At 48.4% G+C, this 13,259-nt stretch overlaps 1 protein-coding gene across 2 annotated transcripts in view; it reads left to right on the forward strand.

The window, feature by feature from the left end:
- The window catches only part of Dpf3 (double PHD fingers 3), a 276,886-nt gene that overhangs the window by 135,294 nt on the left and 128,333 nt on the right, over positions 1–13,259 (forward strand). For both annotated transcript variants that reach the window (XR_003485948.2, XM_027418438.2), the window contains exon 3: positions 3,544–3,651. Coding sequence is in view for 1 of the 2 variants with exons in the window: in XM_027418438.2 (XP_027274239.1) it covers positions 3,544–3,651 (108 nt within the window). In the remaining variant the exon portion in view is untranslated. The remainder of the gene's footprint in view (positions 1–3,543; positions 3,652–13,259) is intronic.

A 13,259-nucleotide genomic window follows, 5' to 3' on the forward strand; every position in this document is an offset into this window, starting at 1 on the left:
TAACCCTAGGCTCAGTCCTCAAGGTTAATTCCCCTGAGAGTGGCTGTGGCTCCGGCTCCTTCCCTTTCTTCCTCCTCCTCCCTCTGTCTTCCCTACACACAGGCCTTTGAGTTATGTGCCCCCCTTCTAATGAGATAAACAACATCAGTCTCACGGGTCTCTGCTCTCCCCTCCATAGAGGCAACAGTTGATGGAATGTGTTGGTCCTATAAAGGGGCCCTGGTGACTGTCAGCCTGTCAAGCAGGGTGAGGGAAGGGTTGAGGAGCCCTAGGGGAGTGATTTGGGGCCCATTTACTTGTTGAAACAAGGAGGATTCAAAGTAAAATGCAAAGAGAAGCACATGTCCATCCCGGTGGCTGAAGAGCCAAGCAGTGGCAAGGACAAAGTTGTCACATGGGCACAGGGTCCAAGGCTCATCTGTTTCAATGAGCTTGTGATGGTCAGTAACCGACACCTGTCCAGTCTTCATGGTTGCAGAGAGATTCCCTTTCAAAATCAGCTAATTCCCACCACCCTCCCCTGCGGTAGGCATTGCTGATGGCCCTGAGCAGGAGGCAGGCTCAGCCAGGGGCTGTGATGTTTTCTAATGCTCATGTGTGTGAGGTTCTTCTGCACCACAGGGCTTCTCTAAGCTAGAAACTAAAAACAGCCTTTCTTCCATATCCATACTGGTGCTAACCTTAGCTCTTCAGGAGAGTGGATGCAAGCTACCAGGAGGGTGGCTTTGGTCCCACTAACCCACAGGCCAGTGACTAGAGTATAGAGAGCATTTAATACCCAGTGTGGACATTTTCAAATTATGCATCCTTAGACCCTTTGAGAAGCTGGGAAGGATGAGCTTCTCATTTATTAGTCTTGGTTCAGGTTGGAAATACCAGGGAGCAAAGAGGATGGGGCAAGAAGACAACTCATGGCACAGAGATGGCCACACAGATGTGGGTGGTGTTAGTATTCAGGCATCTGCATTGGCCTGCCCTTGGGGTCCTGGCAGGATATGTCCTCAGTTGCAGCCACTAAGGACACCTCCTGTGTACATTCACTATGTTCCCTAGTAAAAGGTGGGCCTTACCCACCTCCTGTCTCTTTTTCTCTCTTTGTCTCTGTCTGTCTGTCTGTCTGTCTGTCTGTCTGTCTGTCTGTCTGTCGTCTGTCTGTCTTTTAGCATTCTTGTCCCCAGGGACCAGTCTCTGCCCCACTCTCTGCCCCCTTCTCTGCTCCTTCTCTCTCCTCTTCCAATAAACCTCCCATGTGAACCCTGTTGTATGGTGTGACTCCATGCTGTTTCTTTTTAAAATTATAACAGGTGGGCTCAGAACTAAGGCCAGAGCCCACCCCCCAGAGTCCTTGGATAGCTTGTTAAACAAGACATTTTCTTTCCTTGTTGTTCTGGGAAGGTCCTGCACATGCTAGGTAAGGTCTCTACTGCTAAGCCATACCCCCAGCCCTTGAACGGTTTATATCTCGGTGAATGAGTACCCCGGAGCCAGGACTTTCAGGGCCAATGGTTCTTTCCTCTTGCATTTCTGAGTCTTGTTTAGTTCTGGTTGAGTTTATATGATGATTCCTAGATGTGCCTGCCAAGTATGGTGTGCTAAATATAGGGGACACTAGAGATGGCATGATTCCTGCCATCCAAGCTCTTTCAAAGCCAGCAGGGGAGACACTAGTATGCAGGCAATTAATTATATTACCTTGGGGGAATACACGGGATTTAGGATCCTACAGGAAAGGCTATTAAACCAGTCTTGGTACATCAGCGACGACAGGCAAGCAGCTAGTAGATGCTGTTCAGGCCTCCAGATGTTCTCAGTAGGCATTAAAACAACCTATAAAGTTCCTTAAAAACAGTGGTTGAGTTCTCATAAAGGCCTACCTCCCTTTGGATAAGAGGGCTGGTGTGGACTTCGGGCTCTGGAACTTCTGAGTGCTCCAGGTCCTTGCCATTTCAGTGGACTAGAGTCACTAGCCTCAGATGAGTGCTGATTTCCAGGACTTGTTCTGTGATGTGGAGGAGTGGCTCCTAGATCCTGGGGGACCTCCGGCAGTTTGAGTGTCTGGACAGGGCCCAGAGTGAATGTGTCTATTCAGGAATGACAAGGCCACAGATAACATCTTCCTCAAGTGAGTCACTTCAGAAACACGGAGCCATCTCTGGGGATGCTTTCTCTCAGAGGGAGGTCACAGCTGCCCTGTCTCCATGTCCGGGGAACCCAAGATAACTTATTTGACTCATTTAGCCTTCTATCCATCTGGCACAGGCTGATCCTTAAACCTTCTGACCCCAACCTTAAGACTTCCTGAGAGTCAGTGGAGTAGAGATACAAACCTCTAATGTATTTACTGCCCTGAAAAACATGAGAACAGCTGTATCATTAAAACAGTACTTAACATACAAAGTTACATGGGCATTTTGGGTCCTTTAATTCTGCTATGGTTGCCAGTCAATGGAAGCCATGATCTCTCTTAACTGTTTTTGGGGGTGGTGGTGGTGGTGGTGGTGGTGGTGGTGTGGTGTGTGTATACATGTGTGCTTACTCATGCATGCATGTAGAAGCCAAAGATTGACATTGGGTATCTTTCTTATCACTCTTCACTTTATTATTTGAGACAGGGTCACTCAGTGAACCTAGAGTTTGGTGTTTCGGCTCTACTGGCTGGCCAGCAAGGCCCTGGGATCCCTCTGTCTCCATCTCTCCTCCCCAGCACTTGGGGTTATAAGCATGTGCCCTCTAGTGCTGGGAACTGGACTCAGGTCCTCGAGATACTGTAGCAAGTATTCTACCTACTGAGTCATCTTCCCATCCCATAACATATACATACTCCCCCTTCTCTCTTGTGTGTGTGTGTGGGATATGTGTGTGTATGCAGGGTGCTCGGCGTAGAAATGAAGCTGGTAGTGTTAGCGGCCAAATGTAGATAGGGACTGCCTTTGGGAGATAGGGCATGCTAACCCATCCCATGGACTTTTGCCCATTTCTTTGTGTGAGGCCTGGCACATGGGCCAGGAAGTCTAGGAACACAGGCTTTGCATGCAGGTGTCCAGGGCAGGTCATGCCCCCATGGATCCCCCGTGTCAGTGGTGAGAGGATGCTGTAAGCAGTTACGGCTCTTGTGATCCTTTGTCTTTGAAATGCTTCTCAGTCGAGGCTCTCAGGTAGGCTCACTGACTTTTGCTGTTCCTCTCTGAAGGGAGCTTGTTTAACTTGGCTCTGGACAGAGGGACAGTCACCGCAGGGCCACTGTCTTGCAAACCTGGTGGTTTACAAGTCTCCGCAAGTCAGATAATACCTTCTTGCTAAAGGTGGTGGTAGCTCCACCTGGCAATGGGCCTGCTGAACATTGTGATGGAACAGATAGAGTCTGGGGTGACATAATAGATTACACCTTGGCTCGACTGTGGACCAGCTGAATGACACTAACAAGTTACTTCACCCCCCTGGGCTCTGGTTGTCTCTCACTGTGAATGACAGGTTAGGCAGGGAAGTCTATGATGTCCTTTCTGCTCTATAGCCTTTTATCTTTGCATTGTGTCTGTCCAATAGGCCTTGCTCCGGGCCAGCTGTACACGTACCCTGCCCGCTGCTGGCGCAAGAAGCGACGATTGCACCCGCCAGAGGACCCAAAGCTGCGACTCCTGGAAATAAAACCTGGTGAGTGCCCTGTGGAGTTTAGCTGGGCCAGTGGCAGGAGAGGTGAGGGGGCTGGAGCAGTCCATGGCAAGACTCATTGCTCTTGTATCCACATGACGAGTTTCTTGGCCTGAGGCTGCAGCTCAGTAGTTGAGAACTTGCCTAGTACGTGCCAGGCCTGGAGTTCAACCCCTATACTGCAAGAAAAAGTAAAACAAAATAATAATAACAATAAAACCCCAACAGAATGACTTTCCGACAGAAGAATGGGGCCCAGGTGGCACACAGAGATGTGTATGTGCTTACTTTGTGTGCCAGTCTATCCCGTGGTCCTCCAAACATCTATGGGCTTTGGGGTCTTGTGCTGTCTCTTTTCTTCCATCTTGCCGCCCCTGAGAAGCAAAGCCTGCAATGGTAGGAGGCAGACCTTGGTGACTTCCCTTCCTTACCAGAGCCAATAATGCTTTGGTTTGACTGCTCTCTTCCTTGTTGCCTCAACAAAGACACCTTGACCTGGTATGTTCTCCCAAATAGGCAAGGGTGTCCAGGGGACCACCTTACACACGCCTGTGTGACTTTCTAGGATGAAAAGGCTAGCTTGTTAAAACTAGAACTTGCTTTGGGGGTGTGAAAGTCAGGTTGTCAAGCTCCTTCCTGGGGTGCAGGATTCTTTGCCTTGACCCAGCTGTGACACTTTAGACATGTGGGTGTCTTCACATCTGTATCTGGGCTGCAACATAGTCAAGGCAAAAGTTGCTTCACCCCTGACCTCTGCTTAGTGTGTGGGATCCTTAGCTCTAATGGAACCCTTAATGCTGAGCCTGGTTGCTTCGGACTCTGCCCAGTGAGTGGGTCAAGATGACAGGTGAAAGCCAGGCAGTGGTGGCACACGCCTTTAATCCCACCACTCAGGAGGCAGAGGCAGGAGGATCTCTGTGAGTCTGAGACCAGCCTGCTCTACAAGAGCTAGTTCCAGGATAACCTCCAAAGCCACAGAGAAACCCTGTCTTGAACCTACCCCCCACCTCAAAAAAAAAAAAAAAAAAAAAAAAAAAAAAGGATGGCAGGTGAAAACAACAACAAGTAGCTGGCCTTTTAGCCACTTTCCTCAGTGTGATTAGGGCCATGAGGTCAGCACAAGTATTGTCCTCCTAGCATGAACCAGTCTAGGAATGATGGCAGTTCTTTGGCATTTTTGTTCTGTGCTTGGATTTTCTTTTTGCATTGTAGTGTGGTTTGGCACTTTTCCATGGCTCATTTTGATCCAGCCACACTTCAAGTACCTAACAGACCCATGTAGCTAATGGAGCTGTGTCGGTCAGTGTGGTTCTAGGACCACACAGAAAGTGTGACCCCAAGCAGCAGCAGTAGTGGTGGTGGTGGTTGCATCTATAATCACTGTGAGTTTGAGGCCAGCCTGACTTATTTTGTGAGTTCTAGGTCAACCCGTGCTATATGGGACCCTGTCTAAACAAAACAAACAACCCCTCCCCCAAACAACAACAACCACAAAAAATTAAAGAATGCACTGGCCGTGGTGGCACATGCTTTTGATCTCAGCACTCTGGAGGCAGAGACAAGTGGATGGATCTCTGAGAGTTTAAAGCTAGCCTGATCTACATAGCAAGTTCCAGGACAGCCAAGGATACACAGTGAGACCATGTCTAAGAAATAAGAAAGAAATGTAAGAAAAGAAAAAGAATATGTGTCAGAGAATGTCATCGAGCTCAAAGGAATAAAAGGTACCATTAACCCTAGTTTCTTTATTGCAGTCCAGCCAGGTTAAGAAACTTGTTCAAAAATCACACAAGAATTCCTATGGGCCCAGCAAGGACTCCAATTGCTTGAGTTCCTGTTAAGGGCTTTTCTGCTGCCTCAGCTGCAGAGAGGTCTCTTTAGACATTTACTTTGATTATAAAATTAATATATGTATTGAACATTCAAATACACCAAGAGATAGTTGCAATTCCTTCAGTCACATGTGTTAGAAGCTCAAACCTGACTAGCCTGAGCCAAAAATAGAAAACTGATTCAGAGAACAGTAAATCGGGGTACCCAAAACTGTTATGGGGGCTGTATGTGTTGCAGCATGGGCAACACGTTCTTCTCTTCACTGGGAGGCCCCAGACTTGGCATCCAGTAGGATGGTCCCCTTCCCCAGCTGTGGCAGAGAAGCCCTGGGGAGGACTGAATAGCTGGTTGGGTTTTTGTCTGCTCCACAAATTCTTGTCGTGCAGGGGCCTGAGTCACCACCTTCCTCAGCAGTGGCTTCTGATTAGAATAGTGCTTGGCAAAGCCCTTTCCAAAGCTTTCCCATTTAGCAGACACCAGCTCCTACCTCATACTTAGGGCCGAATGGAAGGGAACAGTGTTTGAAGTTTATTTCATAGGTGAGAGCAGCCAGCCTGTGGACAGTCAAGGATGTTTACTGTGTGGATCAAGTGTCTGAGAAGCTATGCTCGTGGGACTGACTGAAGCAAAAAGTGATTTTTGAGGGTTTGATCTGTCTGTCTGCAGATACTCACATTGGGCGTCCTGGCCTCCCAGCATCTGCTTCCTGTCTGTGGCTGGGTGGGAGCAGCTGTGTTTATAGGCACTGGAGACCTGCCTCTATCCTTGGTCTGCCATGATGGCTGAGGGAGAAGGCAGGGTTGGCGGTTTTCAGTAGCAGTTCCCTTCAGCACACAGTGGCTGTATCTGTGCCTCTCGGAAAGACTTGTAGAGTCTAAAAGCATGAGTTGGAAGTGGCTGTACCAACTTCAGGGAGAAAGGCCCAGACCAACAATGCTCAGCATTCTAGAACAAGACCTGCTCTGGAGAGAGGAGCCATGGTTCTGGGGGCCCTTAAGTGTAGCCTTATCCCCCACGGATGCAGTTGCAGGTCTTGGGAGGCTTGTTCTTCCAACCAGAGCTCAGGTGCTGAGAGACAGTAAACTGCCCAGGTCAGGAATCAGGAACTTTAGAACTATACACACTTCTCAGAGACATTTGTTCCTGCTTTGTGAAATCATAGCTGTTGTGAAGCCCGTGAAGCCAGACCCCCAGACCCACTGCAAGCGGTGAGAACAGATGTCCAGGAGTGGCCTTAGCTCTGAGGTCAATAGTCTTAGTTTGGCAACTGGAAATGGCCGGTATGAAATACCATCAAAGCAGCATGCCATGATCTTCCTGGAGATGATTCAGGCTGGCATTTGAATTTGTGTGTGTGTGTGTGTGTGTGTGTGTGTGTGTGTGTGTGTGTGTACATGTGTGTGTACATGTGTGTGTTCATGTATACCAAAGCCAGAGGTCAATCTTGAGTGCCTTCCTCAGGAACCATCCACCCTGTTTTATAAGACAGGGTCTCTCATTGGCCTGGAGCTTGCTGATTCAGCTGATCTGGCTGCCCAGTGAACCCCAAGAATTCTCTCTCTGCCTCTCCAGTGCTGAGATTAGAGGGACAAGCAATCATGCCTAGCTTTTGGAGTGTATCTACTTTTAAATGCAGATCCTAGGGATTGAACTCAGGTCCTCATGCTTGCATGCAAGCACTTTACTGACTGAGCTAACTTCCCATTCTAACACTTGGGTTTTTCAAAAGAGCCAAAATTTCAGGAACGTCCCGTCAACACAGGCCTCAGTGAGCACATAGGCATCTTGGGGTGACAAGGTGACACTGTCACTGGATGGATGCCCACAAAAGGATGGCATCTTTGGTGGGTGGAAGAATGCAGCCCCTCTTCAGTGCCCTCATGGGAAGTGCAGACTGCTCACCTCTTAGGGTCTCTACTTTCATCATTTATAAGATACAGTTCCTATCTAAGGGATCTCCACCCTTTCCTGGAGTAAGTTTTCTCTAAACAGGTCAATCTGGACAATTTTTTGAAATGGTCATTTCTTAGTTTTATTCTACTTGATTTGGGCTCCAAGAGAGCTCATTGATTTGATTGGTACTGTTGAGTGTGACTCAGAGGAGAGTCACTGATGGGGTCTCTGGAGAACTTGCTATAAGTTCCTATTAGGTCAGTTGTGTGCATCTGTATACATATGTGTGTATGTATATATGTGTGTTTAAGTGTGTATGTACTTGTGTGTATGTGTCTGTATATATATGTGTGTGTATAAGAGTTTGTATGTGTATATATGTGTGTGTATATAGATACATGTGTATGCATATGTGTCTTTTAAGTATGTACGTGTGTATATGTGTGTCTGTATATATATATGTGTGTAAGTGTGTGTATATATGTGTGTATGTAGATCTATGTGTATGTATATATGGGTGTTTAAGTGTGAATGTACTTGTGTGTATGTGTGTCTGTATATATATGTGTGTGTATGAAAGTGTGTGTGTGTACGTGTGTATGTATGCCTCTCTCTCTATATGTGTGTGTGTACATGTGTGTATGTGTGTCTCTGTATGTATATGTGTGTGTACATGTGTGTATGCGTGTCTCTGTATATATGTGTATGTGTGTGTCTCTGTATTTGTGCGTGCGTGTTTGTGGCAGTGAGGGAAGCAGAGAGGGAGAAGGAGGGATATGGTCCTCTTTGCCTGTGACAGTGGAGGGAATCTTAGCAGCACCTTCAGTGTTTAAAAAGTACTGGCTCCATGCTGGGAAGTGATACAGTGAAGAGCTTGCCATGCAAGTGCCTCTAACCTCAGTGTTAGGGAGGCAGAGTCAGGAGGGCCAAAGGCCTTGCTGCCCCATGGTAAGTGAGACCCTGTCTCAAAAAGGTGGCGTGGAGTGGAGCTGGAGGGTCAGCAAGATGGTTCAGCAGGAGAAAGTGCTTGTTGTCAAGTCTGATGACCTGAGTTTGATTTGCAGAACCCCATAGTACAAGGAGAGAACACATGCCCACAGGTTGTCTTCTGACCTTTGCATGTGTGTGTACTCCCCCCCACCCCCACCAAATCCACATAAGAAAACAAAGAAAAAATAAGATGGAGAGGAAGAAACCAATGTTGTCCTCTGGCCTCCACACACATATGCGCACACGTGCAATGTGCATTGACATACATGTGCATATATACACACAAACATGTACACGAATACACACATGAATACATGCACATGTACGCACAAAGCATAGGTCCACTGGACTAGACATTCTATTGCTAGTGATAGATCATGCATAGTGTCTCAGTTACTGTCCTTTGCTGTGAAGGGACACCATGACCGAGGCAACTCTTAAAAAAGAAGACATTTAACTGGGGGCTTGCTTACAGTTTTAGAGGGCGAGTTCATGATTATCATGGTGTGGAACAGGCATGGCATTAAAGCAGTAGCTGAGAGAGAGAGAGAGAGAGAGAGAGAGAGAGAGAGAGAGAGAGAGAGGGCCTGGCATGGGCCCAGTGGTATACCTCCAACAAGGCCATGCCTCCTCATCCTTTCCAAAAAGTTCTACTAACTTGGGACCAAGAATTCAAACATAAGAGACCATGAGAGCCATTCTTATTCCAACTACCACACACAGTATGTGTTATTTAATTTTAGGTACATATTATCTAAACTATAAACATATTTGCTTAAATATAATTATTGTGGCATTGCTCATAATCACAATAAACAAAGTTTAGAAACTATTATAGAGCCCTTTGATGGGGCCTAGTTAGTTGCATATTACATTCATAAAATGGAATATTATTTTGCCTTTTAAAAGTGTGACTCAAAGGCCAGTGAGGTGGCTGAGCAGGTTAAGGCACTCACTGCACAAGCCAGGTGACTGCAGTTCAATCCCTCCCCGTGTGAAGGTGGAAGGAAAGAGCCAGCTCTACAAAGTTGTCCTCTGACTGCCATCTGTGTGCCATGGCATGTGTGTTCCCCATCATGCACACATGTATGCACACACACCCCACAGATATTTAAAAAGTGACTCAAGAAAATCAAGCATGTCTAAGATATAAGGATAACTGGGAAAAATAAATTGTGTAACATCATATATAATCGTCTTTGGATAAAACTTGCTTAAAATCAATAATTTATTCATCTTGGCAGAAATTAGAAGAGTGAATTTATATTGGAAGGCAGCCAACCCACCTTCTCACACTTCTGGGGTGGGCACTCCTGGACATGTCACGACTCCTGGGCTCCCTGCCCTCACCATACTGAAGTGCCTCGTTTGCTTCTGGGAGGAGAACCCTGGTCTGTGTGGACGGAGGGTTGCTGCCTAGAACTTGATGGCCCCATGTCATCAGTATCGTCCATGGAGGAGGAGGAGGACAGGCTATGTGAGCCTCATGCCAACCCTCAGCTTGTCTTCCTGTCCTCCTTCAGGTTCCCAAAGAGCATCATGGGCTAGGTGTGAGATGGCTGTCCCTGTGTCTGGATTGAGCTTGGCAGGCTGTCAGGAAACCGGGTCCAGGCACAGGAAGGGAGGCAGTCTAGAGAGAACCTAAAGGAGGTTCTGGCTTAGCTCCCCTGCACTCCCTGCAGGACACAGCTCATCTTCAATGAGGAGGCTCCCTGAGTGGGGGCAAAAGGAGCCTCGACTGGCTGCCATTAAGTCATTTGTTCCTGGCCAGAGCTCTAACCGGATGGAGAGGGGCTCCTCAGCCTGACAGCTTTCATCCCATCTCTCTGTCACTGTGACTGTGGCATCCCTCCTATGTTTATTTCTTGTTGGGAAGACAAGTGTATGGTGTTGGGTGGGAAGGGGCTGCAAGCTGGGAAGAACTCTTGGGCATCTCAGGGTATCCACATTGTCCTGGACCTGTGTGTTTCTCACGTTCCCCTCTCCAATCTATCTTGAGTAAAGGGCCCACAACCTCCCACTTGCCTGGCATCTGAAGGGCAACACACACAGCACTATTTCTCTCAGCTGCCTTCCAACTGAGTGCAGTATTTGCTGTAGCTTACACTTCGTCACAGAGGCAGCACAAGGCATTTGCCGTGTAGCGAGGTCACAATTCCTACAACAGGAAATCTGGGGCTAGTGAGAAGCCTCCTCGTCCCACCCTCAGTAACTGAGCTCTGTCCTGGAAAAGGAGAGGGGCAGATAGTGAGCACAATTAGCTCATTCAAAAGGAGCCGTTAACTTTTTTTTTCTGGAGAAGGAAAGAAAAAGGTTGCTAACAAACTTTTCCTTAATATCCCTCTTAAATGCTCAGCTAGTTTAGCATCTTTCAACTCCAGACCTTTGGTCCCTGCGGTCTCGGGAAGATATTATCTTCATTTTAGAGGTTGGGAAACTGTGGCACAGATTAGGAAGTTAATTTCTCAAGGGTCCATGGTCAGCCAAAAAGAGACACTAAAGGGAGCAGGTCAGGATGGTCATCATTCTCTTCAGAACCCAACACACACATTCATCTGGTGCTCGCAGGCTTTGGATGTCCAACTCTCTCCTGCTCTTGGAGAACCTGAGCCCTTGTCAGTGCCTCTGGCCTGCAACGCTCAGGCACCAGCAGGCTCTTTTCCTCCCTTGTGAATTTCAAGGGTAACAAGAGGGAAGGCAGCCAGAAACGAGTTCTGGTTCTTTCTCTTCGTTTTCTTGTTTTGGGCAGCTTTTCAATGACTGGGGATGAATGACCAGGATATACTTACTTCCCTCCTTGGGCTGCAGGGGGAAACTTACAGGAGGGCAGGAGCCCTGAAGGAGACTGTAGCTCGGGATGCTCCCAAACAGAGAAAGCCATAAGCCAGCCAACAAGCCAGTTACAAAGACCCTCAGAAGGGTGTCCTTAAAGGAAAAGTCCAGAAAGAGGCCTGAGCCTGCCTAGGGTTCTGTCCCTGCTGCACAGAACTGCCAGAACTCTACAGATGGGAGCAGGCTGTGGCCAACTTCCCCAGCGTTTGCAAATCCTGCATCTTAATTAGTTCCCTACTGTCTTTGTACATGGCCCACATTTTAATAGTCTCTGGGCTTCTTCCACCATTGGCTCTCTGATGCTCGATGTGATTTCTCTTCTCCCCAAGACAGTTCCCCCGGATCCTCCAACACCCTCCCGTCCAGGAACAGCTTAAGGAACGCTGATGTGCCAAGCATGTAGGTTGAGATTGATGGGGCTGTCGGCGGGCTCCAGTGCCCCCAACCCTCCCCCTCTGCCAGGCACTCCTTAGATGGATGAGTCAGGTGGGGGGGGTGGGCACAAGGGAGGTATGTGAAGAAGAGACAAGGAAAGCCTGGAGCTAGGTGTGAGCCAGTGGCCAGTGTGACCTTCTGCTGGGCCTGCCACGGATGCTGCTGTGTCCTTCCAAGGGAGAAGGACACAGGCTCCCACCCCCATCTGTCAGTGTTTATCTGCCTGTGTGTGGGGGTGTCTGAGCTTGGTATGGCCTGGAGAATAGATTCCTTCAAGTGCATCAGGGGAAACGACCTGTCATTTATCTCTTTCCTGCGATGTCAGAGCCTGCAGCCATCTATCCAGATGCCTGCATGAGCTGCCTCTTTTGCTCTTGGTGGCCCCAGGAGTAAGGTAGCTGGGGGAGAGGTGGGCAGGCCTCCAGTCCACTTCATGTTTCAGCTGTCCTATGTCCCTAGGACCTGCTCCTGGACTACCCTTAGGTCTCAGGGGCAGAATTGGGGTTGGCAGAATTTAAGCGTCCGTGTCACTGCTTGTGTTCTTGGCAAGGGACACAGGCCTACAGCTGGAGGTGGGCAGGGTAGCCACATGGCTGCTACAGTTTCCAAAGCTTTATTTCATAGATGGGCCAGAGAACCATGTTTAGAGAAGGGGCTACACACCTCAGAATCACTTAAGTCTGCCATTACCCCCACCCACCTCCTGCACCTCTTTCTTCTCACTGACAGGTATAGGGCAGGGACCCATCTTCTTCATCTGTATCGCTAGCAGCCAACACCAGGCCTGGTGCATGGTAGAAGGATGATAAGGATTTGTTAAATGATGCTGGGAGGTCATACTGAGCTCTCATATGTCCTTTCATGGATGAGGGCGGCTAAGAGAGGGAGGAGAAGCCTTGGCCAAGCTGGGCTTCCTGTCCAGCTCCACCATTGTCCTGGCTCTCTATTTAGTCATAGGTTGTAGACCCTTTCCAGTGTTCTTTTCTTTTCTCATAATCTATTGGAGAAAAACCACCGGATAGATATCCCAAGGCCCGAGTACAAGCTCAGACTCCCCCAACCACTAGCTTTGGGAGCTTGGGCAAGTTATCTGGATGATCTGACCTTGATTCTTCATGTGTGAAATGTGGATAATGGTAGCTTCTTAGGGGCATTCTAAGGGCCATGTGGTAGGGAGGCAGTGTGAGGAGGCACAGTGGTGTTGCCTCTCCAGACATTGTGGAGTGAGCCTAGGGGCCTCCACTAACCCTGTGACACTCCCCAGTATCAGTGACGAGATTGCTGCAGACAGCTTGCTGCACTGCAGGGAAATTGTGCTCTGTCTGGTCTGGAGCAGGAACACATCATACCTCTGAGTTTTCCCCCAAAGCCTCATTCTAGCATCTTCTATGTTGAGGAGAGTTCTGGGAACCTGGCTGTGGGACCCACTGGCTGCTTTTACTCTAGCTGCTGTCCTGCGATATGCTAGGGCAGATAGCCACAATGTGATACGCTAGGGCAGGCCCATTTGCCCCAGCCTGTCTTCTGCTGGTCTGCTTTCTTCTTGGGGAACTACTGCTCTGTGGACTTGCCCACATAAGGATCCACACCTTGCCCCCCGCCCCCAGCATTGGACATCTGGCCTTGGG

Source organism: Cricetulus griseus, chromosome 5, assembly GCF_003668045.3.
Source record: "Cricetulus griseus strain 17A/GY chromosome 5, alternate assembly CriGri-PICRH-1.0, whole genome shotgun sequence".
NCBI classification, from domain to species: Eukaryota; Metazoa; Chordata; class Mammalia; order Rodentia; family Cricetidae; genus Cricetulus; species Cricetulus griseus.